At 48.0% G+C, this 19,661-nt stretch overlaps 8 protein-coding genes across 9 annotated transcripts; 6 read left to right on the forward strand and 2 right to left on the reverse strand.

Moving 5' to 3' along the window:
* The first annotated feature begins 190 nt into the window (after window positions 1-190).
* On the forward strand, window positions 191-3,043 carry CNH02430 (conserved hypothetical protein). Of its 2 annotated transcripts, XM_024657699.1 has the most exons (9): window positions 191-230; window positions 299-403; window positions 457-874; window positions 925-1,112; window positions 1,163-1,208; window positions 1,262-1,474; window positions 1,531-2,135; window positions 2,189-2,300; window positions 2,356-3,043. In XM_024657699.1, the coding sequence occupies exons 2-9, from the start codon at window positions 299-301 to the stop codon at window positions 2,988-2,990; spliced, it is 2,322 nt and encodes a 773-aa protein (XP_024513371.1). In that variant the 5' UTR covers window positions 191-230; the 3' UTR covers window positions 2,991-3,043. The 2 variants fall into 2 exon arrangements, with proteins under 2 accessions (XP_024513371.1, XP_024514599.1); XM_024658682.1 differs by lacking the exon at window positions 191-230 and having other exon boundaries at window positions 266-403.
* Window positions 2,993-4,461, reverse strand: CNH02420 (hypothetical protein). Its single transcript, XM_572417.2, has 6 exons — window positions 4,237-4,461; window positions 4,052-4,171; window positions 3,788-3,988; window positions 3,400-3,733; window positions 3,193-3,352; window positions 2,993-3,132 (listed from the first exon to the last, which is right to left on the reverse strand). Exons 1-6 carry the CDS (start codon window positions 4,400-4,402, stop codon window positions 3,100-3,102), a joined length of 1,014 nt encoding a protein of 337 aa, XP_572417.1. The 5' UTR covers window positions 4,403-4,461; the 3' UTR covers window positions 2,993-3,099.
* Window positions 4,462-5,246: 785 nt separating this feature from the next.
* On the forward strand, window positions 5,247-7,566 carry CNH02410 (expressed protein). The gene is made up of 4 exons (XM_572416.2): window positions 5,247-5,888; window positions 5,944-6,268; window positions 6,327-6,831; window positions 6,889-7,566. The coding sequence occupies exons 1-4, from the start codon at window positions 5,700-5,702 to the stop codon at window positions 7,307-7,309; spliced, it is 1,440 nt and encodes a 479-aa protein (XP_572416.1). The 5' UTR covers window positions 5,247-5,699; the 3' UTR covers window positions 7,310-7,566.
* Window positions 7,567-7,737: 171 nt separating this feature from the next.
* Window positions 7,738-8,704, forward strand: CNH02400 (conserved hypothetical protein). The gene is made up of 3 exons (XM_572415.2): window positions 7,738-8,162; window positions 8,235-8,343; window positions 8,406-8,704. The coding sequence occupies exons 1-3, from the start codon at window positions 7,889-7,891 to the stop codon at window positions 8,611-8,613; spliced, it is 591 nt and encodes a 196-aa protein (XP_572415.1). The 5' UTR covers window positions 7,738-7,888; the 3' UTR covers window positions 8,614-8,704.
* CNH02390 (nuclear transport factor 2 (ntf-2), putative) lies at window positions 8,687-9,546 on the reverse strand. Its single transcript, XM_572414.2, has 6 exons — window positions 9,490-9,546; window positions 9,388-9,440; window positions 9,258-9,329; window positions 9,019-9,168; window positions 8,844-8,893; window positions 8,687-8,787 (listed from the first exon to the last, which is right to left on the reverse strand). The coding sequence occupies exons 1-6, from the start codon at window positions 9,524-9,526 to the stop codon at window positions 8,775-8,777; spliced, it is 375 nt and encodes a 124-aa protein (XP_572414.1). The 5' UTR covers window positions 9,527-9,546; the 3' UTR covers window positions 8,687-8,774.
* Window positions 9,547-9,911: 365 nt separating this feature from the next.
* Window positions 9,912-11,639, forward strand: CNH02380 (hypothetical protein). The gene is made up of 4 exons (XM_572413.2): window positions 9,912-10,193; window positions 10,265-10,301; window positions 10,360-10,447; window positions 10,513-11,639. Exons 1-4 carry the CDS (start codon window positions 10,049-10,051, stop codon window positions 11,491-11,493), a joined length of 1,251 nt encoding a protein of 416 aa, XP_572413.1. The 5' UTR covers window positions 9,912-10,048; the 3' UTR covers window positions 11,494-11,639.
* Window positions 11,640-11,808: 169 nt separating this feature from the next.
* On the forward strand, window positions 11,809-15,359 carry CNH02375 (hypothetical protein). The gene is made up of 14 exons (XM_024658683.1): window positions 11,809-12,105; window positions 12,162-12,372; window positions 12,426-12,535; window positions 12,605-12,649; window positions 12,705-12,905; window positions 12,966-13,457; window positions 13,515-13,872; window positions 13,924-14,102; window positions 14,153-14,267; window positions 14,317-14,323; window positions 14,372-14,495; window positions 14,543-14,655; window positions 14,739-14,869; window positions 14,943-15,359. The coding sequence occupies exons 1-14, from the start codon at window positions 12,017-12,019 to the stop codon at window positions 15,048-15,050; spliced, it is 2,283 nt and encodes a 760-aa protein (XP_024514600.1). The 5' UTR covers window positions 11,809-12,016; the 3' UTR covers window positions 15,051-15,359.
* Window positions 15,360-15,504: 145 nt separating this feature from the next.
* Window positions 15,505-19,094, forward strand: CNH02370 (calcium-transporting ATPase, putative). The gene is made up of 6 exons (XM_572412.1): window positions 15,505-15,787; window positions 15,852-16,096; window positions 16,149-16,854; window positions 16,904-17,124; window positions 17,179-18,492; window positions 18,543-19,094. The coding sequence occupies exons 1-6, from the start codon at window positions 15,667-15,669 to the stop codon at window positions 18,954-18,956; spliced, it is 3,021 nt and encodes a 1,006-aa protein (XP_572412.1). The 5' UTR covers window positions 15,505-15,666; the 3' UTR covers window positions 18,957-19,094.
* Window positions 19,095-19,661: the final 567 nt, after the last annotated feature.

A 19,661-nucleotide genomic window follows, 5' to 3' on the forward strand; every position in this document is an offset into this window, starting at 1 on the left:
GGTTAATCAAATACGTAGCCAACGCTGAAAAGTGGGTTGGTTGTTGTTGACACCAGGTGAAAGGTGATGACGTGTAAGATACATCAGCCTAATCAGCCTTCGGGTCAGTTCCTTCATGTCCTCCGACCGTCCTGTGACCCACTATGATCGGTGTTCTCAATTAAGTTTTCTCATTGCTCCACATCCGCCGGCTTCTTGAAAACTTACCGTTCTTATCTATTCTGAATCTTGTAAGTTCACTTCAACTCTACACTCTATAAACATACCCCAGGCGCTGAATGCATCCAGCACACCCGGTATGCTTTTGAAGTCAGCTATTCGCTGCAGGACCCCGTCTAGGTTGGCGTATGGGTTCAGTGTCTCTCGACACCTTTCCAACGTTGCAACGGCTAAGAAGCTTTGGGTGAGCATAACAGGCCCGGCGTTTGAACATCGGCTCAAAGTTGCGTACTCCAGGGAGACAGCCTCGTCTTCTCTGAAGAGGTAGAGGCAGCACTGCATGCTCGCTCCCCAATTGTGGCGTTGGAATCAACAATCATTACTCATGGCATGCCGCATCCTGTCAATTTGGAAACCGCGCAATCCGTCGAATCCATCATTCGCGCTTCTTCAGCTGTCCCGGCTACCATTGCTATTATCAATGGCAAGATCCATGTTGGACTAAGTTCCCGGCAACTCGAGGGAATCGCAGATGTTAGCACGGGGCTGGGCAAGGGATCGGTCAAAGTTTCAAGGCGAGATCTTGCTCCGACTTTAGCCCTTAGGAGGACTGGCGGTACCACGGTGGCAGGGACGATGTACATCGCCAACAGTGTTGGTATTCACGTCTTCGTCACAGGCGGTATTGGAGGCGTTCACCGTGGTGCCGAGAACAGTATGTCATCTGAGAGCAGCAGAGAACTGTCAAGCTAACACTTCCTTAAGGTATGGATATCTCTGCGGACCTCATTGAACTTGGACGCACCCCCATGGCCGTCGTTTGTGCAGGCGCAAAATCCATCCTCGACATTCCTCGAACCCTTGAAGTTCTTGAGACTCAAGGCGTCTGCGTGGCTACCTATGGAGGAAACTCCGAGTTCCCGGCTTTCTACCACCCGAGCTCGGGATGCGAGGTTAGTCCTTTGTCATAATATTGGAATTGCACGTTTATTTTGTTCTTCAGAGTCCGTGGTCTGTACCGGATATCAAATCCGCTGCCAATCTAGTCTGTACGTCTGACATTTCGACCTTCTGGTGGATACATCAACTCACAAACCTTTAGATGCCTCTCTTAATCTTCCCACGCCTCTCAGTGCTCTTCTCGCTGTTCCAATTCCTTCCGAGCACGCCGATGCTGGCCTTACGGTACAGAAGGCTGTCGAGCAAGCGGCACGCGAGTCTGTTGAACAAGGCATCGACAAGAGGGGTAAAGAAGTCACTCCTTGGTTGCTGAAGCGTGTTGGAGAGCTTACTAGGGGTACTGCATTGGGACTTAGTGGGTATTTCGGCAATCGACTCAGGGTGTCTTACTGATCGTTTATTTTTTTGCAGACATCAAGCTTTATGAGAACAATGCCAGGATTGGTAGTCAAGTTGCGGTACAGGTTTCCAAGCTCTTCAGGGAACAGAAAGATGCATCCTCTGCCCTCTACATCCCGGTCTCCTCATCAGAATCTTTCCCTAAGCCGGAGTTGAAGAATGAATCTCCCAAGCTCGCGCTACCCAACACATCTACTCAGTCTTCTCTACCTTCCCCCTCTACCCTCGTTTTTGGTTCTGCCGCGGTCGATCTCACTTCCACTTCAACGCATAGTCTCGCACCCCGCACAACCACTCCTGGAGAAGTGTTCGTTTCTCCCGGTGGGGTGGGTCGTAACATTGCCGAGGCTGCTCAAAATCTCCTTCCTCCTAATTCCGTTCAGCTTGTCTCTGCATATGGATCCGTCTCTGGCTCATCTGAAAGCGATACGACAGAGCCTGATGCTTTCGGGAAGCTCTTGCTATTTGAACTTGCAGGTGCCAACATGAGAGCAGATGGTCTTGTGGGCAAGGAAGGGCGAAATACGGCAGTTTGCAGTTTGACCTTGGAAAAAGATGGGGATTTGGTTGCGGGAGTTGCTGATATGGGTATTGTGGAAACTTTGACTGAGGAATTTGTAAGGCCGCGTTTACGGCGAATGCTGCATACAAAAGTTGACATCCAATGTAGGTCGCACGAAAAATTGACGAGGAAAAGCCTGAGATGGTCGTCTTTGATTTGAATCTTCTTGAAGGGGTAGTCAAGGCCATTCTAACGGCGTGCCAAACCCTCAACGTCCCTAGTATGTCATCATCGTCATATAACGACGCGGTTTTACTTATTAAAAGCGTTTTTAGCATTTTGTGATCCTACCTCTACTCCCAAACTCCCTCGCCTTATTCCAGCTCTTAACATCCTCCTCCCATCTTCACCTTCCTTCCCTCGGCCGCTCACCCACCTCACTCCCAACCTTCTCGAACTTGACCTTCTTCATTCTCTCTTGAGCTCGTCTGCTTCTGACGATACTTCCTCCATCACCTGGGAATTTATCAACTCCCTAGGGCTTGACGGGGACTGGCGTGCAAAAGTCGAACGGTTCACCAATGTCAATGGAAGAGAGTGGATCAACGTTAACGGGGTCGTTCAAAAAATGGTTTCTTGTCTTCCTTATGTTGCTTCATTTTGGGTAAAAGCTGGACAAAGAGGACTTTTGCACCTCCGAATGACATCGGTGCCTCCTCAGCCATCACCTGATACACTGGTTCATCCCCTCGCCGGACAGCACCATGGGAAATACTTGGCTTTTACGCATTACACGCCCCCCGTTATCAAACCTGAAGAGATAATCAGTACGACAGGAGCGGGAGATACATTGGCAGGTGGGTTAGTAGCTGGTTTGGTGGGCGGCAAAGGTGAGCCCGAAGAAATTTGGGTTAGAAGGGCTTTGGATCGTGTGGGGAGAAGTCTCAGGAATCGACGGGCTGTTGGATAGGTTATTCCGATAGTAGCTTTGTTTTTGGGAACAATATGGTTGCATTTCATGGACATGCGCTGCAGATATTCTCTTGACAACGTAGTTTGATCTCTCATAGTCATAATCTTCACGCATCACCTTCGGCATCGCTCTCCTCGATCTATCAAGCCGATTCAATGTCAGCGTGTCAACTCAAAAATCATCTTGCCAAAAGACTCACATCACTTTCATTGGCCTTTTTGGGCTGTCGAATTTCACCGCGAGGCGTGCTCTTTCCTGAATGAGATATACGCCTGGATGGGTTGATAGGAAAGATTTCAGGAAGACCCGAGACATCCTTCTCCTGCGGTTTGTATCCATTTTCTTTCCCAATAGCAGACCTACTTCAATTTAGCATGGGGGTTTACGCCTATGGATTTTCACTCACCTCGCCCAGAAGAACAAGGAATGCCCAATACTCGGGTTTTGCTCGTTGAAATGCAAAACGGGACTTGTCCAACCATGGGTCCTATCCTGATTGAAGTACCCAAACGTCCACCTTTGCCAATCGGTGAGGACATAGTACTGGCATCCCAGGCGTTTGGAAGCTCCCCAGGCTCGGCTCCAGTACCAAGATGCCTTTGAACGGGTTTCATAGCGGTATGGCCCTGATACCACATATTCTTCCCAATCGGCCGTGGTGAAAGCGGAAGAGTTGATGGTACGAACGACGAGCTTGACGTCATCGGAGTCTTCACGCATAAGGAGGAACTCTCCAGAGCCTGCAATTTCATGAGTTACTGAGGCGGAAGGGCGTCTTAGGGCAGGTTACGTACCCATTGGCGATTTACTGAATCGGAACTTCCAACCTTTGGTCTTCATTTCTCGCTGGTTGACTACTTCCAGTTCTTCCCCACCATCACTTTCATAACCAGCTTTATCAAGGGCTTGGGGCCCCGTGGTTTTCAAGTCAGCGGGATCAGCATCGAGTGCTGTGAGTGCAGCGGAACAGGCTGCAAGAGGAAGTACAGAGAGACCTTTAGATAATATCAGTGATAAGATATGAAGTAAAAGCGCACTCGAAAAAACTTATGACTTACAGGTTTGGAGGTCGCGAGGAGTCTTAAGGGGGTTCGGAAGCTTGCTGTGAACCTGGGCGATTTTGGGGTACTTGAAACTGGGGTGTGGTTGAACTGGCTTATCAGGGATAGTCTTCCAGACTGGTGGAGGGAACGGCACAAGCATAATTAGATCGTCGTGAAAGCAGGGTATCGAAAGAACGTACAGTTGGCTACTTGATCTCCAAAGTCTTCAATCACTTGAACGCCCGTTAACAAGCCATCCCATTGTGCTCGAGGGCCAGTGCCGCCTGTTCCAGGAGGATACTGTTCTCGTAGATGGGGTAACGCTTTGCCGAGGTACTTGTGGAGTTCAAACGGAGGTTGCGGCATTGCTGTATCTTTTCTCCTATTAGTGGAGGGTGTAACGAAGAGCTTTTCATTGTATTGAGATGGCCCTGCTTAAGTACTAAATACGGACAGTGTACGCAAGGCCGCCGGTTATTCTCGGGAGGCCGGTTCCGTAGGATGCCACCCTTGCAGAAAGAATCAGTGAGATCATTTTTATTGGAATACATATTCTCCGAACAAACCCGATCCCATATCCCCATACAAAAACACCACAACAAGTCGTGGATTGTGCATCATGATCTGATAACCCATGGACCATGGGATGGCCCCAAAGAGAAAATGAGATACTGTCTATCATTGATCAATGATCGGTGATAATAAGATGTGAGGTAGATACTGCTAAGTCGAAGGCTGCTTCTTGATCACTCCTCCTAGTGCGTGCTCGATTTGTAGTTCTTAATATCGAATAGTAAACCGATCCTCGAATGGCTCGAAATGCCTAGTTTCTAAGTGGATGATGTGACAGCGGTGGCTGATAACTTGTCGGCAAGCTCGGACTGGGCGGCTTGTGGTGGTATTCAAAAAGAGGTGTGTCCCTGCGGGGTCCCGCAATTCATCTTTTATCGTTATCTCCATGCATTTTTAGGGATTACGGTGGCGGTCTACTGGAAAGATCGAGCGCATGCGCAACTAGGATGCCCATACCAAAATAGAGAATGAAAATTATGGGCTGTACGAGCGAAGAAGGCGTGTGCAGCATAAAAGGAGTGAGTACAACGTACAAACCATAGCCTGCACATACAGCACGATGACGCAAGACCTGCCGAGAAAGAAGTTGCACTACTGGAGGAAAGGACGTGCCTTCTTGTGTTTGGCCCGCACGCCTGCACGAGTCATCACCGTACCAAAAATCTTCCTGCACTATTAATATCTTTCACCTGCGATAGTATAATATAACACGCATTAGCAGCGAGCCGCCCTCACTTGTCGAATATACCTGCAGGAAGCACCGTTCTCGTCTTTGATACCCTTTCGACCACAGATACGTCACCGCCGGCGGGCAAAAGCAGTTTCAACGCGTCAGGAGTAACGAGTCGAAGGACTGCCCAAAGGACCCCCTGTATACTTTCAAGTCAGCAGAAACACCTCCTGCAGCGCCATCCCATCCGCCTTCCTCTTCCCCTGCATTTTCACGCTTCATTCATATACCCAACGGCCTTTCCTCACAAATCCTCTCTCTTTTTCCACAATATTTTGTCTCCTCCTGCAAGTATCCTATCGGCATCCCACAGGGACATAGTACACCATTCAACCGGCAACTACCAGCTACCACACCATCATGTCGGTGGTGCCCAAGTGCGACGAGACTGGCTGCACCGACAACGCCATCAAGGTGAACAGCCGTTGCCGTTTCTGCAAACTGAGCTTTTGCTGGTCCCATTTTGAGAACGAGACTTCTCATCCCTGTTTGACCGCGTCGCACCCCGAAACAAATAGGGACGGGTTCGAATTCGAGAAGGAACCCGAGGTATGTAACTCAGAAAGGTGAACAAAACAAAACGAATCATACTGACCCATGAAAGGTGTCTGAAATCTTGCGGTACCTCGATGTCCACGCTATCAAACACGAAGTCGAGTCTATATTTCCTGGGCACATTTGCAACTATGTTGGCAAACCTCAAATATGGCAGGAGCTTCCACGTCTGTGTGGAAATTACAATTATCATATCGTTTTGGGCTTTGCAGATGGGCAACGGTGGGCTATGCGGATACGGTTAAAGCAGAAAAAATACCTGCCCCCTCAGGCGCTGACGGCCAGCTTGGAGAGCGAGATTGCTACAGCCCGGGCATTAGAGGACGCAGGTTGTGCGGTACCGAGAACATGGGAAAGACCTAAAGATAGTCAATGTAGGTGTCATCGTACCGTCGTCGTACCTCTGTGTGAGTCGTAGCTGACCCAGAGCAGTATCCAAGTCCTTGGCATATTTCTATCAAGAATTCGTTCCTCAAGGTGACTGTACCATATATACACTGTGGACAGAACCATTTAACCAACAAACCAAGATCTTCATTCGAAATTATGCCAAATTCATGATTGGCCTCGAAAAAGTCCACTTCAACCAAATGGGCTCTCTCACCCTCACTGAAGACGGCGACGTTACTGTGGGACCCTTCATCGAAAAGCGGACAACAATTGACAATCCTCCTTATTTCCTCGGCCCGTTCCGTACTGCCAAAGAAGCTTATCTTGCTATCATTGACGTAAGACTACAGCAAACGCTAAATAGGTCTCGTTACAAACCTTCAAGAGAACTGTTACATTACTTGGTATTATTAGAAGTACGGTCGTTGGTCAGTAATTGTGCCGAGCTGGACAAGGGTCCGTGGTATGTTCGCCATAATGAGGATGACACAAACTGCATACGGGTGACAAGTGGTGGGGCAATCACTGGGATCATTGACTGGAAATGGTAAGTTATGAATCCATTATGTCAAATTCCCTCATCAATCCTGACATTGTAAATCAGGGCTACCCTCACGTCCAAAGGCGGTGCATTCGCTGCCCCATTCTGCTTTCCTGACGACAAGTACTCTGAAGGCCTAAACGCCCTCGGTGTCCGCGAGCTCGCCCTGATTGAAGCTTATAGAGATCTAGGCCGACCCGAGTTGGCTGATCTCGTTCGAACAGGTCGAAAATACCACCGCCTATTCGACGTCCTCTTCCGCGAATGCGTAACCCTCACAACGCTCAACGCTCTCCGTCGAGCGTTCCTTGGGCTGCCTGATGGGAAACAAGGGTTACCACAGACTTTGAAAGAGTGGATACAGGTTGCGAAGCAGAATTATAGCACGGATGAGCATCTTGAGACGATGCTCGCGAGGAGCGAAGAGTTTGTGAAGAACAGCAATCAGTCCGCGATGTACAGTGAGCATTGGGGCTTGAAGTAGATGGGATGAGGATCGCAGGACTGGAAAGGGGGGGGAGTTCAGTGGTGTGACAACGATAATGTTTATGGGCTAGGAAACTTCTCACGACGGAGTTGAGTAACCAGCGGTCGGAGGTTGAAGGAGATAGTTTGTTCCTTCACATATAAATCTTTTCATGATCCGCATGACTTTTAACGTATATAGTCTTATTGTCACATATCACATATTAGAGCGTGGTCTACGCTCTTGCGACGTATTATATGAATCTTTCACTTTACGGGCTACGCGTGCCAAGAATCGGTTCCAAAAAAAAGACAATGATAATAGGACAAGGAAGTACGATTAGTACTGTAGATGAATGGATGGAAGTAGTATGTAGCGGCGTTCGCCGCTTTGGTTCGAAAAAGTTCATCCTTCCTGCTGCTCTACATATCTGCTATGTCCAACAAGACACTTGCTAGATTTGTACTTTTCTTTTGGATCATCTTCCGCACTCTATTAGACAAACAACGCATAAGCCTGTAGTACATCTCAATAATTGATCACTCCTTCTATCAACACTATCGCTTAAGACAAAACGCCAAATTAATCTGCTTGAATATGACCACCCACCACCCCCGCGCACTTCCCATCGTCCTTATAACCGGCACCCCAGGTACCGGCAAGACTTTGCACTCCCAACTCTTAGTATCTGAGCTCTCGGAGGCCGATTCGCCTATACCCATGAAACACCTCAACATTGGAGATATCGTCAAGGAACACGGATTTCATGAAGGATGGGATGAGGAATGGAAGTGCTGGATTGTTGACGAAGAGAGATTGTTAGATTGGATGGAGGAAGTTGTGAATCCAAGAGATGGACCGGCTGAGACTGGTATGTTCAAAGTTTATTTAGTGTTATACCCAGGGTGCGTTTTGTTAATAAACGAACATGGTAATCTTACAGGGTTTGTTATTGATCACCATGATCCCTCGCTTTTCCCCGAGCGATGGATTGACCTCGCGGTCGTTCTCACTTGCGACAACGGTATCCTGCATGACCGCCTGACCGCACGGTGCGTACACGTCTCATTTATGCTTCATTGAATATCGCTGAAATCTCGCTATGAATATACAGTAACTACCCTGCCAACAAGATTTCCGAAAATATTACCGCGGAGATCATGATGACTTGTCTCAATGAAACTCGTGAATCCTATGCTGAGGAGATCGTTGTTCAACTTCAGAGTGAGGGTAAAGATGATGGAGAAGTGGAAGAAAATGTCAGGAGGATAGCGCAATGGGCGGAGAACTGGAGACAAAATCAGCAGGAAGAGGAATCATAGACATGTATGGGACATCGATAAGATTGATGGACGCTCGGATTGTAGATGGTACCGATTGCTTGTCCGTGCTTCTTGTAGAATATATTATGTGCATTGATTCGTAATAAAGAGGTCTGATCCCACGGATCCTCCTACATCCCACTCCTGTAACAAGACACCGCTTATCCGTAGTTGCTGCAATGGTAATTTAGAACTTTCTCTCGCAACAAGCAGAACATGTAAAAACTCACAGCCTGAAAACGTCGTTGAAGACGAAGTAGCTGCCCCCTTCGGGTATCAACTAATTGAGTAATTTTGTCAGTAGAGTGCACATTTCGTACCACTTGCTACAAAAACTTTGCATTCCTTTCCACGGACCCCCAGCCAATAATCTTCCGAGCTTAACATCAGAGGAATGGAACTCACATGGAAGACCTGAGTGAATTGGAGAGGGTTCTGGCCGTCGTCAACAAGCAATTGTCCGGTGACGAGCACGATAAGAGAGGCGACCTGGGGAGAAGATGGTTGGGCATCGATGGTAACTACCTTGTGTTGGACTTTTTGGAAGGGAAGGCTCTGCGAGATGAATAAATTGGCAAAAGTTCGAAAACGCGTTGTTTGATAAGTAATCTAGAAAACATAGAGAACATTAAACAGTTGCTTACGACGAGCTTCTCTGTGATCGCGGCAGAGCCTTGTACTTGAGTAGACTCCCAGGTCATCATAGATGTGTCCCTCTGGGATTTAAAAGTCAGTGTTCAGAGCGAAAAGTTGCTACAAGGAGAGCCAACACACGTAAAGAGACGCAAGACCATTACGGTCGGAGTCGAACTGCTGGTAGTAGAACTCTGTGCATGTCAGCTCTGTAAGGCACCAGTACAACTTCCATGTACTCACGAGTGAACTGCTGGGCAATGGAGGTGGGGTCAGACATTGTGGCGGCTGGAGAAAAAAGTCGAGAAGGACGATCGTAAACAACAACAGAAAGCACTGGACCTGAACTGAGGGCGGAGAGGAGAAAGCACAAGGGCATCCGCCGCTGGATGTGCCACTCTCGGCGTTACTGATTTGGTGGAGACGCACGTTGCGGACTGTCCCGATCCAACGAACTGAATGGTTTTTCCGCAAGATACGGCATACGACGACGCGAGCCGCGGGAAGAACGAATCGCGATTTGTCGGATCCGCCTGGGCGCTGTCATGTTGTCCGTGCCTGGATAGTGATATTGACGCGACGACGCTTGACTTTTTTTCGCTGTGCAGGCCCTGGCGCGATATTTTAATTTCGTTGCGGCAGGGCCACTTTTGCTGCGTATAAAGTTGGTAATTTTGGCATCTTTCCGATTCACCATCGCTCCGCTCCTTTGTTAGATTTTTAAGACGCACTTCCTCTCCCCACAGCTCCCCGTAGCCCGCCTATACATTCCCCTAATCATTGTTCCGCATTCTTTCACAGCATGTTCGCTGCCGCTGCTCTCGCTTCTCTCCTCTCCACCATCGCGGCGAATGCCGTCCCTTGCGTCCAGTTTGACTCGTCTTGGAACTTGTATGCTTTCGGAGGCGACCAGGATGTAAAGATCGGGGACAATAGCACCTGGAGCTGTGAGTAAAGTGTAGTTCTGGCGAATAAATTGTTTTGAGCATAGAGTAAATATTGACGTCAGCATTCGTAGCCCCAAGCACGACTCCCTTGTCTACCTCTGGCCGCCCGTAAGTTTTTCTTCGACTTGTAAAAGACCCAAAACGGGAAACTCTGACCATGCATCAGCCCATGGACAGGAAACAATACCCAATGTATTCTCTCCCAAACCAACAATGCTATGTACGTCATTGGCGGCGACAGCGACGATCTGAGCGTAAGTGGTCTAAGCGCCGCAGTCAACACATTTGTCGTCCCGTCGCTAATTAGTAACGTATACAGAGCATCTACGTGTACGACTTTGCGGATGATTCTTGGTCTACTCAAAGTACTTCAAGGACCCCTTCAGATCTTGGAAATTCTCGTTCATCTACCGTGCTCGACCACGACACCAATGTATTCTTCACCCTTACCACCGACTCCGGCCTTTACCAGCTCGATTTGAGTAGCATAACAAATTCCGCCTCAAGCGATTCCCTCAGATGGGAGGCTGTTTCGGACCCCAGCTTTTCTGTCGACGGTTACACTGCCACTCTTGCCCAAGCTGCCAATCACGTTTTCTTCTTTGGTGTGCCGGGGACCGCCGCTGGCTCGGCCAACCTTTTCGTGGTGCACTACGCCTACTTTCAACCGGAAGCTCAGGCTTTCAGTGGCACTGCATTCCCCGATACAGTCGGTCAGGCCATCTCCATCCCCAACGTCGACAACAACGTTCCTTACTCAATGGTCTTCATTCCTGACGATTTCTCCGATACCTACATCGTCACCCACTGGACTGATCTTAGTAACTACTCTGTCACTTCTGACGCTCCTTTCGGTCTTGACCTCATCAACTCTACCCAAACTCTCCCCGCTCCTACATCTCAAGATTCCACAGCAGCTTATGCCGCTTCTCCCTATGCCATCGTCCAAGTTGACGCTGCCGGTGGCATCTACTACATGTCTAACCCCGTCCAGTCTGACTACACCGTTTCTTCTAGCGCGTCTTGGGAGAAGCTCGGCTACTCCTTAACTGGTCTGAACGATTCCGCTTCCAACAACTCTTCCTCGTCTTCTACCGCTTCTAGCACCTCTACTGCCACCGGAGAAGCTGCTGGCTCTGCTTCTGGTAGTGCCTCCCGCACTAGCTCTACCGACGGTGCCAGCGCTTCTGCTAGTAGCACTTCCAGCTCTAGCTCTGGGGCCGAGAAGATGACTGCCAGTGGCGATATCTTGGGTATCTCTATGGGTGCCCTCGCTCTTGTTGCTAGTATCCTCTTGTAAAACGTCCGGACGATAGTTGGATAGAGGCCAGGAGCCTTGCTAATGAGTAGTAATAACTCGGTCCTTTGGTCAGTGAGCAAAGTAGTGGGGAGTTTAATCTGTACTATTATCTAGTGTCACAGGACATTGACGATAGCAATTCAATGTTTGGTCCTTGCATCATATGAAACATTTATCTTTCAGCGCCCATGAGCGCTCTGCGAACGCCATATTCTTGCTTGTTGCATGTCATTTCTTTTCGCCCAACATTAATAATTATTGATCTTGTTGTGTCGTACAAAAAAAATGATGACGACAACTTGACTTGTTTTAGAGGTTTCTCAAGAGTAACATAGTACAACCGGTAGCCGGCCATAAATAAAGAGTGATTGCAAGACAGTACGAGTAGTAAGTAGTTCATTCGCTCCAATTGATTTTCGACTTGTTTTGCATGTTGTCAGCCGCTTTCATGCTCAACAGCTCAGTCCATCCCTCTCGATAACTTCCTTCCGGAGGCATCATGACCCCCTGGCAATAACTCAATATGCCCTTCTGCACACATTCCACTCTCCCGATTGCAGGAACAATCATTTCTCCCGCTAACTTAGCTCACCAATCATCATTACGTCCATCGTATGTCAGGCTGTCATACTCGCCAGGAGTTTTCAAGTAAATGACAATGTCCACAGGATGGACATGTCGGACTCTAATAACCATGCTCCGATCAGCATTGACAATCAAACGGGAATTGATGATGAAGATACCGATCGCTTCAAGATAAAGTCAAGCACTTTCTGCAAAGTCATGCGGATTGTGGCAGGCCTTGCACCCCCGGTCCCAAAATCTCTTGTCAAAGGCAAAGACAGAGCTCCTACAAGGAGGCCGCCTGTATGGGCTGAAGTAATAATCTTTTACCTTGGCTACGAACCCTTGAGGGCTGACAAGGGTTGTAGTCACGACAAGAATTGTGCGAAGCATTGCCTTACTACCGATCATTTCAATCAGGTTTATATATGTATAAGAAGGTTGCATATGGTTATCTGTTGGAGGCATTTCCTGCCCCGTAAATAATTCTTGTTATCCATTCGGCATTGTCGTGTATTGTTGCTGACTTCCAAGGGGGGGGGCGAAGTCGAGATGTCTGGGCAGATAACGGGCGAGTCATTATCTCACATGGGTGTGTTTCGCTCTGATGGACTGTTCTTGTGTGATAGCTAACCGGTACGGGCCAGTGGAGGACAATGCATATGTGCGAAGCTACCTGACGGCACACAAGGTCCCCCGATCTTGCAAACAGATCAATCACCCCTTAATGCTCGAATAGAGACACTTCTTCAAGCTGCTGAGAGACGGACGCCTTTGGTTTTGATTGCAGGAGAAGGCTATCGTCAGCTGCCATGGAAGCTAGATTGTGCTTATGTGGTATTGGGATGGTAAGGCATACCCTGTGAAAAATTAGCGACAGCGTACCTCGTTAACCACAACATCGAAAGGTATTGGATCTCCTACACTTGGGTAGAAGCTGAACCCGTTGGTAAGGGAGTTTTGCCTCCTAGAGACAGGGATTACTTTCATAGGTATAAAATACGGTTCGACTGGGTCAAAAATCAAGGGGAACCTTGGTGGGACTGTGAAAGCGACCTTTCACTGAACCTTGGTACTTCACCAAAAAATACACCGACAACTACGGTCCCACAAACCCCCGGATGCGCAAATGTACATGAGGAAGGTCCGTCTGGTCTCGGGGCTGCAGCAAGGCTCATTATTCCTGTCGAGCCTCTTCGACACGTGAATTCTGGGTTTATATTGAACGCGCCAGATCATCTCTCGCCCAATAATGACATTATGCGGCGAGATTGCTCGAGTGGTTTTGAGGATAAGCTTATGTATTATTCTGCAGAAGGCTGTGGCAAATGGCCTAGAGGAGATGAAGAAATGACCTCTTGCCTGCCAACAGTAACGGATCAGGATGAAGAACCATCGATGTGTGTTTTCATTCATCGAATCAACTGCGTCACGCTACTAAGCTGATTACAAACCAGTCATTTATATGATACATTTGTCTGCCCAAATTGCCATCAAAAAACGCCCATGATTTATAAAGAAGGCCAGATCTGTGTCAAGCCTAGCTGTCCAGCATTTTTTCTGCTTCGCACTGCTTATGGCCTTTTCCCTATACCTCCCGGGTTCTCTCTCACACTCAATCCTTCTTTTCTTCTACTACGTCCTACCCCAAAATCTCTTGAGAACCTTCCTTATGATCTTGTTCCTCCAACTTTAGATGAGAGTATATCTGAAGGAGCGGAATGTAAAGCCAATCTGGGAGGGAGGGCTTTGTGGAAGGGATGGGTGTGCACGGATTGTGAAAGAGCTAATTGCAGGTATAAATGGGAAGTTTGGGTGAGTTTTCGCCTTTAGGGAACGCTATTATATGCTTATCAAAATGTAAAGGAGTGCCGAAATTGTGGGAACTTATTCGCTCCCCTTAGCCGTAACGAAAGCATGCCTTTGTCCGGTCTATCTTTCCATTTTCCACCGTTTATGGGAGATGCTATGACAATGCATACAGGGAGGATAATGATGCTATCTTCAATGAAAAATATAGCTATCGCTTATGATCTTCCCGATGCGTAAGCCAATGTATGTTCCTCCCCAAAAGTAGCTGAACTGATAATTTTAGGGGTACCGTATACCATGTAATATCTCATGATCGGATAGTTGCCGATAAATTGTTCCATGACTACCAGATAGAAGCGGCAAGAGGCTTCTGTTTTCAACGCAGAGCCCTGAAAGCGGTATGTTGTGATTCACGTGCACTTGAAATATAGCTGACACTGTTGTCAGAACACGGGTAAGCGGTATGGTATAGAGCAGAAGGCCATAAACTTACGGTTTGTAGTTAAAGGTGCTCTTTTGGCTCAGCATTTTGCAGTCAACAGTGGAGCGCCATACAAATATAATGTAGACACGCTGTCCGTTCCATTCGACCAATCTCCATCTTGTGTTATGGCTGCGTTAAACTTGTGAGCTGATTCTGTTAGTGGGACCCGTGGCTTATAAATCCCAAAAGGATTTCGAGCGGCACCAGTGATGTGCTGAAAGCAGACACGGAATTCAATGAGATTCTCAGTGTCATCTACCGCGAAGGACAAAAAATGGGCTGGCACGATGATGGGGAGCCAGGTGGGTCGGTCGCCTTACTGACTCAAAAAGCTGATCGCAGCTGAACTAATTCATGCATGATCGAAGGCTGAATTTTTTGGTAGGTCTTGGTCCCGTGGTGGCCTCTTTGTGTCTCGGTAGTCCGGCCGACATATCGTTTCGTCCTAAAGTCGTCAACCGAGCCAATGGAACATCTAATGCCGAGGTTGCTTTGAGCTTTACTCTGTCTCATGGAGTAAGTCTGGACTGCCTTGAGTCGTTTGTTCGTTCCCGCAACTAATAAAATGGGCTCCAACTGCTTTATCCAGGACATCATGATCATGCAAGGAAGGGATATTCAAAAGAAATATCACCATCGTGCGATGCCTTATGGTCTTCGTATCGCTGCAACGGCAAGGATGATATCAGACTCGTAGATTTTCAAAACTCTTGCGACTGGTGAAAACCAGCGGAGCCATGGGGACAAAATGGATGCCTGAAATCGTACCGTTTGAGATTGCAAAACGGAGTGTTGAACGCGTCAGCTGCGTGCTGGATCGAAGATGAGCGGAAGAGGATGTTTCGTATTTTGGGCGAATGCTCGGGTGTGGTGCTCTACCCGTCGGGCCATGCTTCGTGGTCAGGCTGAGCAGAAGCAAAGATTACGGGACTGTGTATACTTAATAATTATACATTCGGTTTGCATGTAAACTGACCATGCTGATCTCGAACGGTATCACTGCATGCATGTGTGGTGGCTGTTTTTCGCTCGGTCGGTGGTGGCAACGTAAATAAAAATAGCTTCTGACGTGGCAGGTGGAGGTCGTCGCGCTGTTCTCGCCAACCGGCATCATTTAAATCTCAACCCGTATTTATAAGCATTCCATCGCATTCTATACGACTTCACCAGCATCTCTTACATCGTCAACACCACCAGGTCGATAACCACACTGCAGCAAGTTCTCGGACTCTCCGCTTCTTCAACCTAGTAGCGTCAGACACCGCCCACAGCAGACTTTCTATAGCAATAATTGTCGGTTTATTTACGACGCGATGCTGAGCAACGCGTGGACATTTACGCCCCAGGATGCTCTGGGGTATTTTGGTACCAACCCAGATACTGGTCTCACTGAAGAACAGGTCAAACGGAATCGAGAGGCTTATGGCGAAAATTGTGAGTCTGGTTGGCTCATTAGTAGTCTCCGCGATATGGCGAGTAACTGACGCCTGATTATTAGCCTTGCCGGAATCGGCGCCCAACAGTCTTTTCAAATTGATTCTTGCCCAGTTCCAAGATCAACTTGTGCTTATCCTTCTTGGATCTGCTGTGGTCTCATTCATCCTGGCCATCTTTGAAGATTCTGCTGAACCTGGAGGCTCATGGATGACTGCGTTTGTCGAGCCCTTGGTTATTCTTCTTATTTTAGTTGCCAACGCTGCTGTTGGTGTTATCCAAGAAACAAATGCTGAGAAGGCTATTGACGTAAGGAATTTTCCCTTTTATAACGATCCTCGCTAAAAATGCATTTCATTAGGCTTTGAAAGAATACTCTCCCGATGAAGCCCTGGTTCTCCGTAACGGCCGCCTTTCTCGAGTCTCTGCCTCTTCCCTCGTCCCTGGCGACATTATCTCCGTCCACGTTGGTGACCGAATTCCAGCTGATTGTCGAATTCTTTCTTTTTCATCTTCCTCCTTCCGAGTCGACCAGGCCATGCTCACTGGTGAATCGATGTCTGTTGGCAAGACGGACGCTGCGATCAAGGACGACTCGGCTGTTAAGCAAGACATGACCAATATGCTTTTCTCAGGTACTATTGTTGTCAATGGTGCCGCCAAGGCCCTCGTTGTTCTTACTGGTAGCAGAACAGCCATCGGTGCCATCCACTCTAGCATCTCCAAGGGTGACGAGGAAGAAGAAAAGACACCATTGAAGCGCAAGCTTGATGACTTTGGAGATCAGCTTGCCAAAGTTATTTCTGTCATTTGCATCCTCGTTTGGCTTGTAAACATCCGACATTTCAATGACCCTAGTCACCATGGTTGGCTCAAAGGTGCTATCTACTACTTGAAGATTGCTGTGGCTCTGGCCGTTGCCGCTATCCCTGAGGGTCTTGCTGCTGTCATTACAGCATGTTTAGCCTTAGGAACCAAGAAGATGGCCAAACGAGGTGCGATCGTGAGGAATTTACCCAGTGTGGAAACGTTAGGTTGCACCAATGTCATTTGCTCTGATAAGACCGGTATGTCCCTCTTCTGTGGTGCATCGTTTTTGGTTTTGACTCTCTACAGGTACCCTTACCACAAATCAAATGAGCGTCTCTCGTTTCGTCACCTGTGACGATGCTGGTTTTACCGAGTACCAAGTCGGTGGTACCACATTTGCTCCCATTGGTGCCGTCACCAGGTCTGATGGACAGCCCTTGGATAAATCGACTTTAATTACACCGATTATCAGGAAGCTCTCTGAAATCTGTGCCATCTGTAACGATGCTAAGGTTGCTTATCATCCTGTAAGGTTTTGTGCATTTCATTCTTTTTTCTGTATGTATTAACTCTTATTCTAGGAAAGTGAAACTTACAGCAACGTTGGTGAGCCTACGGAAGCCGCCTTGAAGGTCCTAGTCGAGAAGCTTGGCTCGGACAACGACCTATTTAACTCCGGTCTTGCCACGCTCGACCCCCTTGCTCGCGCTACTGCCGTGAACGACTATTACGACTCCAACGTTAAGCGTCTTCTTACCTTTGAATTCAGTCGGGACCGCAAATCCATGTCTGTGCTCTCTCAATCATCCAACGGTACTTCTCTTCTTGTCAAGGGTGCTCCTGAGTCGGTTCTCGAACGATGCTCCAATGTGCTTCTTCCCAACGGTGTCAAGGCCTTTACCCCTGAGCTACGAAAGAAGCTCGAGGAGAAACAGCTAGAATACGGGCACAAGGGCCTTCGAACCCTTGCGCTTGCTTATGTCGATGAGTCGGATGGTGATGTTTCTCACTATAAGACCGATAGATCAGAGGATTATGTCAAGTTTGAGCGAGATATGACTTTTGTCGGCCTCATCGGCATGCTTGACCCTCCTAGGCCCGAAGTTCGTGACGCTATTGCCAAATGCAAGACTGCCGGTATTAGAACTATCGTCATCACTGGAGACAACAAGAACACTGCCGAAACTATCTGTAGAGAAATCGGAGTCTTTGGACATGATGAGGACCTCACAGGCAAGAGTTACACTGGAAGGGAGCTTGACGCCCTTAGTCATGAAGAGAAAATTGCTGCGGTTCAACGAGCCAGTCTTTTCTCCCGAACCGAGCCCACTCACAAATCTCAATTGGTCGACCTTCTTCAAGGCCTTGGTCTTGTCGTTGCCATGACTGGTGATGGTGTGAATGACGCTCCTGCGTTGAAGAAGGCGGATATCGGTATTGCTATGGGTACTGGCACAGACGTCGCTAAACTCGCCGCCGACATGGTCTTGGCCAACGACAATTTTGCTACTATTGAGAAGGCGGTCGAGGAAGGTCGTGCCATCTACAACAACACCAAACAGTTTATTCGATATCTCATTTCCTCCAACATTGGTGAAGTTGTTTCCATCTTCCTTACTGTATTGCTTGGCATGCCTGAGGCCCTTATTCCGGTCCAGCTCCTTTGGGTTAACCTCATCACTGACGGTCTTCCTGCCACTGCTCTTGGATTCAACCCTCCTGACCACCAGATCATGAAGACGCCTCCTCGATCAGGCAAAGAGCCCTTGGTTGGCGGTTGGTTGTTCTTCAGGTATATGGTAATTGGTACCTACGTTGGCTGTGCGACTGTATTCGGATATGCGTGGTGGTTCATGTTCTACACCGGTGGTCCTCAAATCTCCTTCTACGAACTTGTAGGTGTCTTGGCCTAGGTGAACCGAGTATTTACTGATTCACTCTGTAGACTCACTTCCACCAATGCTCTTCTGTATTCAGCAACCTTGACTGTTCCATGTTCACTGGTCTCCCAGCCCAACGTGCTACAACTGTCTCACTCTCCATCCTCGTTGTCATCGAGATGTTTAACGCTTGCAATTCCCTTTCTGAGAACGAATCTCTCTTTGTCCTGCCTTTATGGTCGAACCCGTACCTCGTCGCGAGTATCATCCTGAGCATGGCCCTTCACTTTATGATTCTCTACGTTCCCTTCTTCCGGGAAATGTTTAGGATCACCGCCCTTAACAAGGAGGAATGGATCGCTGTGATTGTGATCTCTTTCCCTGTCATTGTCATTGACGAGGTTCTCAAGTTCATTTCGATGAGAATGGTGAAGAGTGAGAAGAGTGGGAAGGCTCAGTTGAAGGAGAAGGCTGAATAATGGGGAGAGTGACGGGTTTCGATGTGTGTTGGTTTTTGTTGACAGGAAAAATGTAGTTATCAAAATCTACAATCGCATCTCACTATATAGAAGTTATATGTAATGTTTTCGGATCGTTAGATGAGATGATGCGATACATATGCAAGACGAATAGATGTTTGTCTGTCTTTCAAGAAGCTGCGAGGTGATTCCAGATATGGCTTTCGCTGATTATTCCTCCTGTAGGCATACATACGTATTTCTGTCCTTTTTTTCTAAGCTGTGAACGATAAAGTCACGAACAAGACAATATTCTAGCGGCTTTGTGAGGCATATTAGGGGATGGAAGATTGGGGGAAGCTTGGTCCGTTTATGACACAGCAGGCAAGGCGTGAGAAGGCATAGGAAAATCAGTGAGTGAGACTGCTTGAAGGAACAGAAGATGACGAGATGAAACTCATGGTTAAACACTGCAATGTCACTTGGACGGAGGGCCTATCATCTATCTCACAGTTATCGTTCGACAACGCTTTCATTTGGATTGACCTCTGCAGCCGCACATTCATGCCCTACTCCATCCACTCCAACTGTGTTCCTGCCCGCCACCAATTTAAACGCCTAGGATACGAAGAACCGAAAATGGCCCTCGTCGAAATAATTTCACCCAATGTGGTATAAAAGCCCTATGCGAACATTGAGGTCGACATCAAAAACGATGTATTGGAT

This window comes from Cryptococcus neoformans (assembly GCF_000091045.1).
Source record: "Cryptococcus neoformans var. neoformans JEC21 chromosome 8 sequence".
In the NCBI taxonomy this organism is placed as follows: domain Eukaryota; kingdom Fungi; phylum Basidiomycota; class Tremellomycetes; order Tremellales; family Cryptococcaceae; genus Cryptococcus; species Cryptococcus deneoformans.

Bases quoted from the DNA above. Each gene is read 5' to 3' on its own strand.
- CNH02390 (XM_572414.2), bottom strand. From the start codon at position 9,526: ATGTCTGACCCCACCTCCATTGCCCAGCAGTTCACTC. The intron at 9,330-9,387 runs GTGTGTTGGCTC...TTTAAATCCCAG, and splicing joins ATGGTCTTGCGTCTCTTTAC to AGGGACACATCTATGATGAC. The intron at 8,894-9,018 runs GTGAGTTCCATT...TTACTCAATTAG, and splicing joins AATTCACTCAGGTCTTCCAT to TTGATACCCGAAGGGGGCAG.
- CNH02410 (XM_572416.2), top strand. From the start codon at position 5,700: ATGTCGGTGGTGCCCAAGTGCGACGAGACTGGCTGCACCGACAACGCC. The intron at 6,269-6,326 runs GTAGGTGTCATC...GACCCAGAGCAG, and splicing joins AAGACCTAAAGATAGTCAAT to TATCCAAGTCCTTGGCATAT. The intron at 6,832-6,888 runs GTAAGTTATGAA...ATTGTAAATCAG, and splicing joins GGGATCATTGACTGGAAATG to GGCTACCCTCACGTCCAAAG.
- CNH02420 (XM_572417.2), bottom strand. From the start codon at position 4,402: ATGCCGCAACCTCCGTTTGAACTCCACAAGTACCTCGGCAAAGCGTTA. The intron at 3,734-3,787 runs GTACGTAACCTG...ATGAAATTGCAG, and splicing joins ATTCAGTAAATCGCCAATGG to GCTCTGGAGAGTTCCTCCTT. The intron at 3,353-3,399 runs GTGAGTGAAAAT...AAATTGAAGTAG, and splicing joins TCCTTGTTCTTCTGGGCGAG to GTCTGCTATTGGGAAAGAAA.
- CNH02370 (XM_572412.1), top strand. From the start codon at position 15,667: ATGCTGAGCAACGCGTGGACATTTACGCCCCAGGATGCTCTGGGGTAT. The intron at 16,097-16,148 runs GTAAGGAATTTT...GCATTTCATTAG, and splicing joins ATGCTGAGAAGGCTATTGAC to GCTTTGAAAGAATACTCTCC. The intron at 18,493-18,542 runs GTAGGTGTCTTG...TTCACTCTGTAG, and splicing joins AAATCTCCTTCTACGAACTT to ACTCACTTCCACCAATGCTC.
- CNH02380 (XM_572413.2), top strand. From the start codon at position 10,049: ATGTTCGCTGCCGCTGCTCTCGCTTCTCTCCTCTCCACCATCGCGGCG. The intron at 10,302-10,359 runs GTAAGTTTTTCT...ACCATGCATCAG, and splicing joins TTGTCTACCTCTGGCCGCCC to CCCATGGACAGGAAACAATA. The intron at 10,448-10,512 runs GTAAGTGGTCTA...TAACGTATACAG, and splicing joins GCGACAGCGACGATCTGAGC to AGCATCTACGTGTACGACTT.
- CNH02430 (XM_024657699.1), top strand. From the start codon at position 299: ATGCTTTTGAAGTCAGCTATTCGCTGCAGGACCCCGTCTAGGTTGGCG. The intron at 404-456 runs GTGAGCATAACA...TGCGTACTCCAG, and splicing joins CAACGGCTAAGAAGCTTTGG to GGAGACAGCCTCGTCTTCTC. The intron at 875-924 runs GTATGTCATCTG...CACTTCCTTAAG, and splicing joins TCACCGTGGTGCCGAGAACA to GTATGGATATCTCTGCGGAC.
- CNH02375 (XM_024658683.1), top strand. From the start codon at position 12,017: ATGCCCTTCTGCACACATTCCACTCTCCCGATTGCAGGAACAATCATT. The intron at 12,906-12,965 runs GTAAGGCATACC...CAACATCGAAAG, and splicing joins GCTTATGTGGTATTGGGATG to GTATTGGATCTCCTACACTT. The intron at 14,656-14,738 runs GTGGGTCGGTCG...ATTTTTTGGTAG, and splicing joins GCACGATGATGGGGAGCCAG to GTCTTGGTCCCGTGGTGGCC.
- CNH02400 (XM_572415.2), top strand. From the start codon at position 7,889: ATGACCACCCACCACCCCCGCGCACTTCCCATCGTCCTTATAACCGGC. The intron at 8,163-8,234 runs GTATGTTCAAAG...GTAATCTTACAG, and splicing joins AGATGGACCGGCTGAGACTG to GGTTTGTTATTGATCACCAT. The intron at 8,344-8,405 runs GTGCGTACACGT...ATGAATATACAG, and splicing joins CATGACCGCCTGACCGCACG to TAACTACCCTGCCAACAAGA.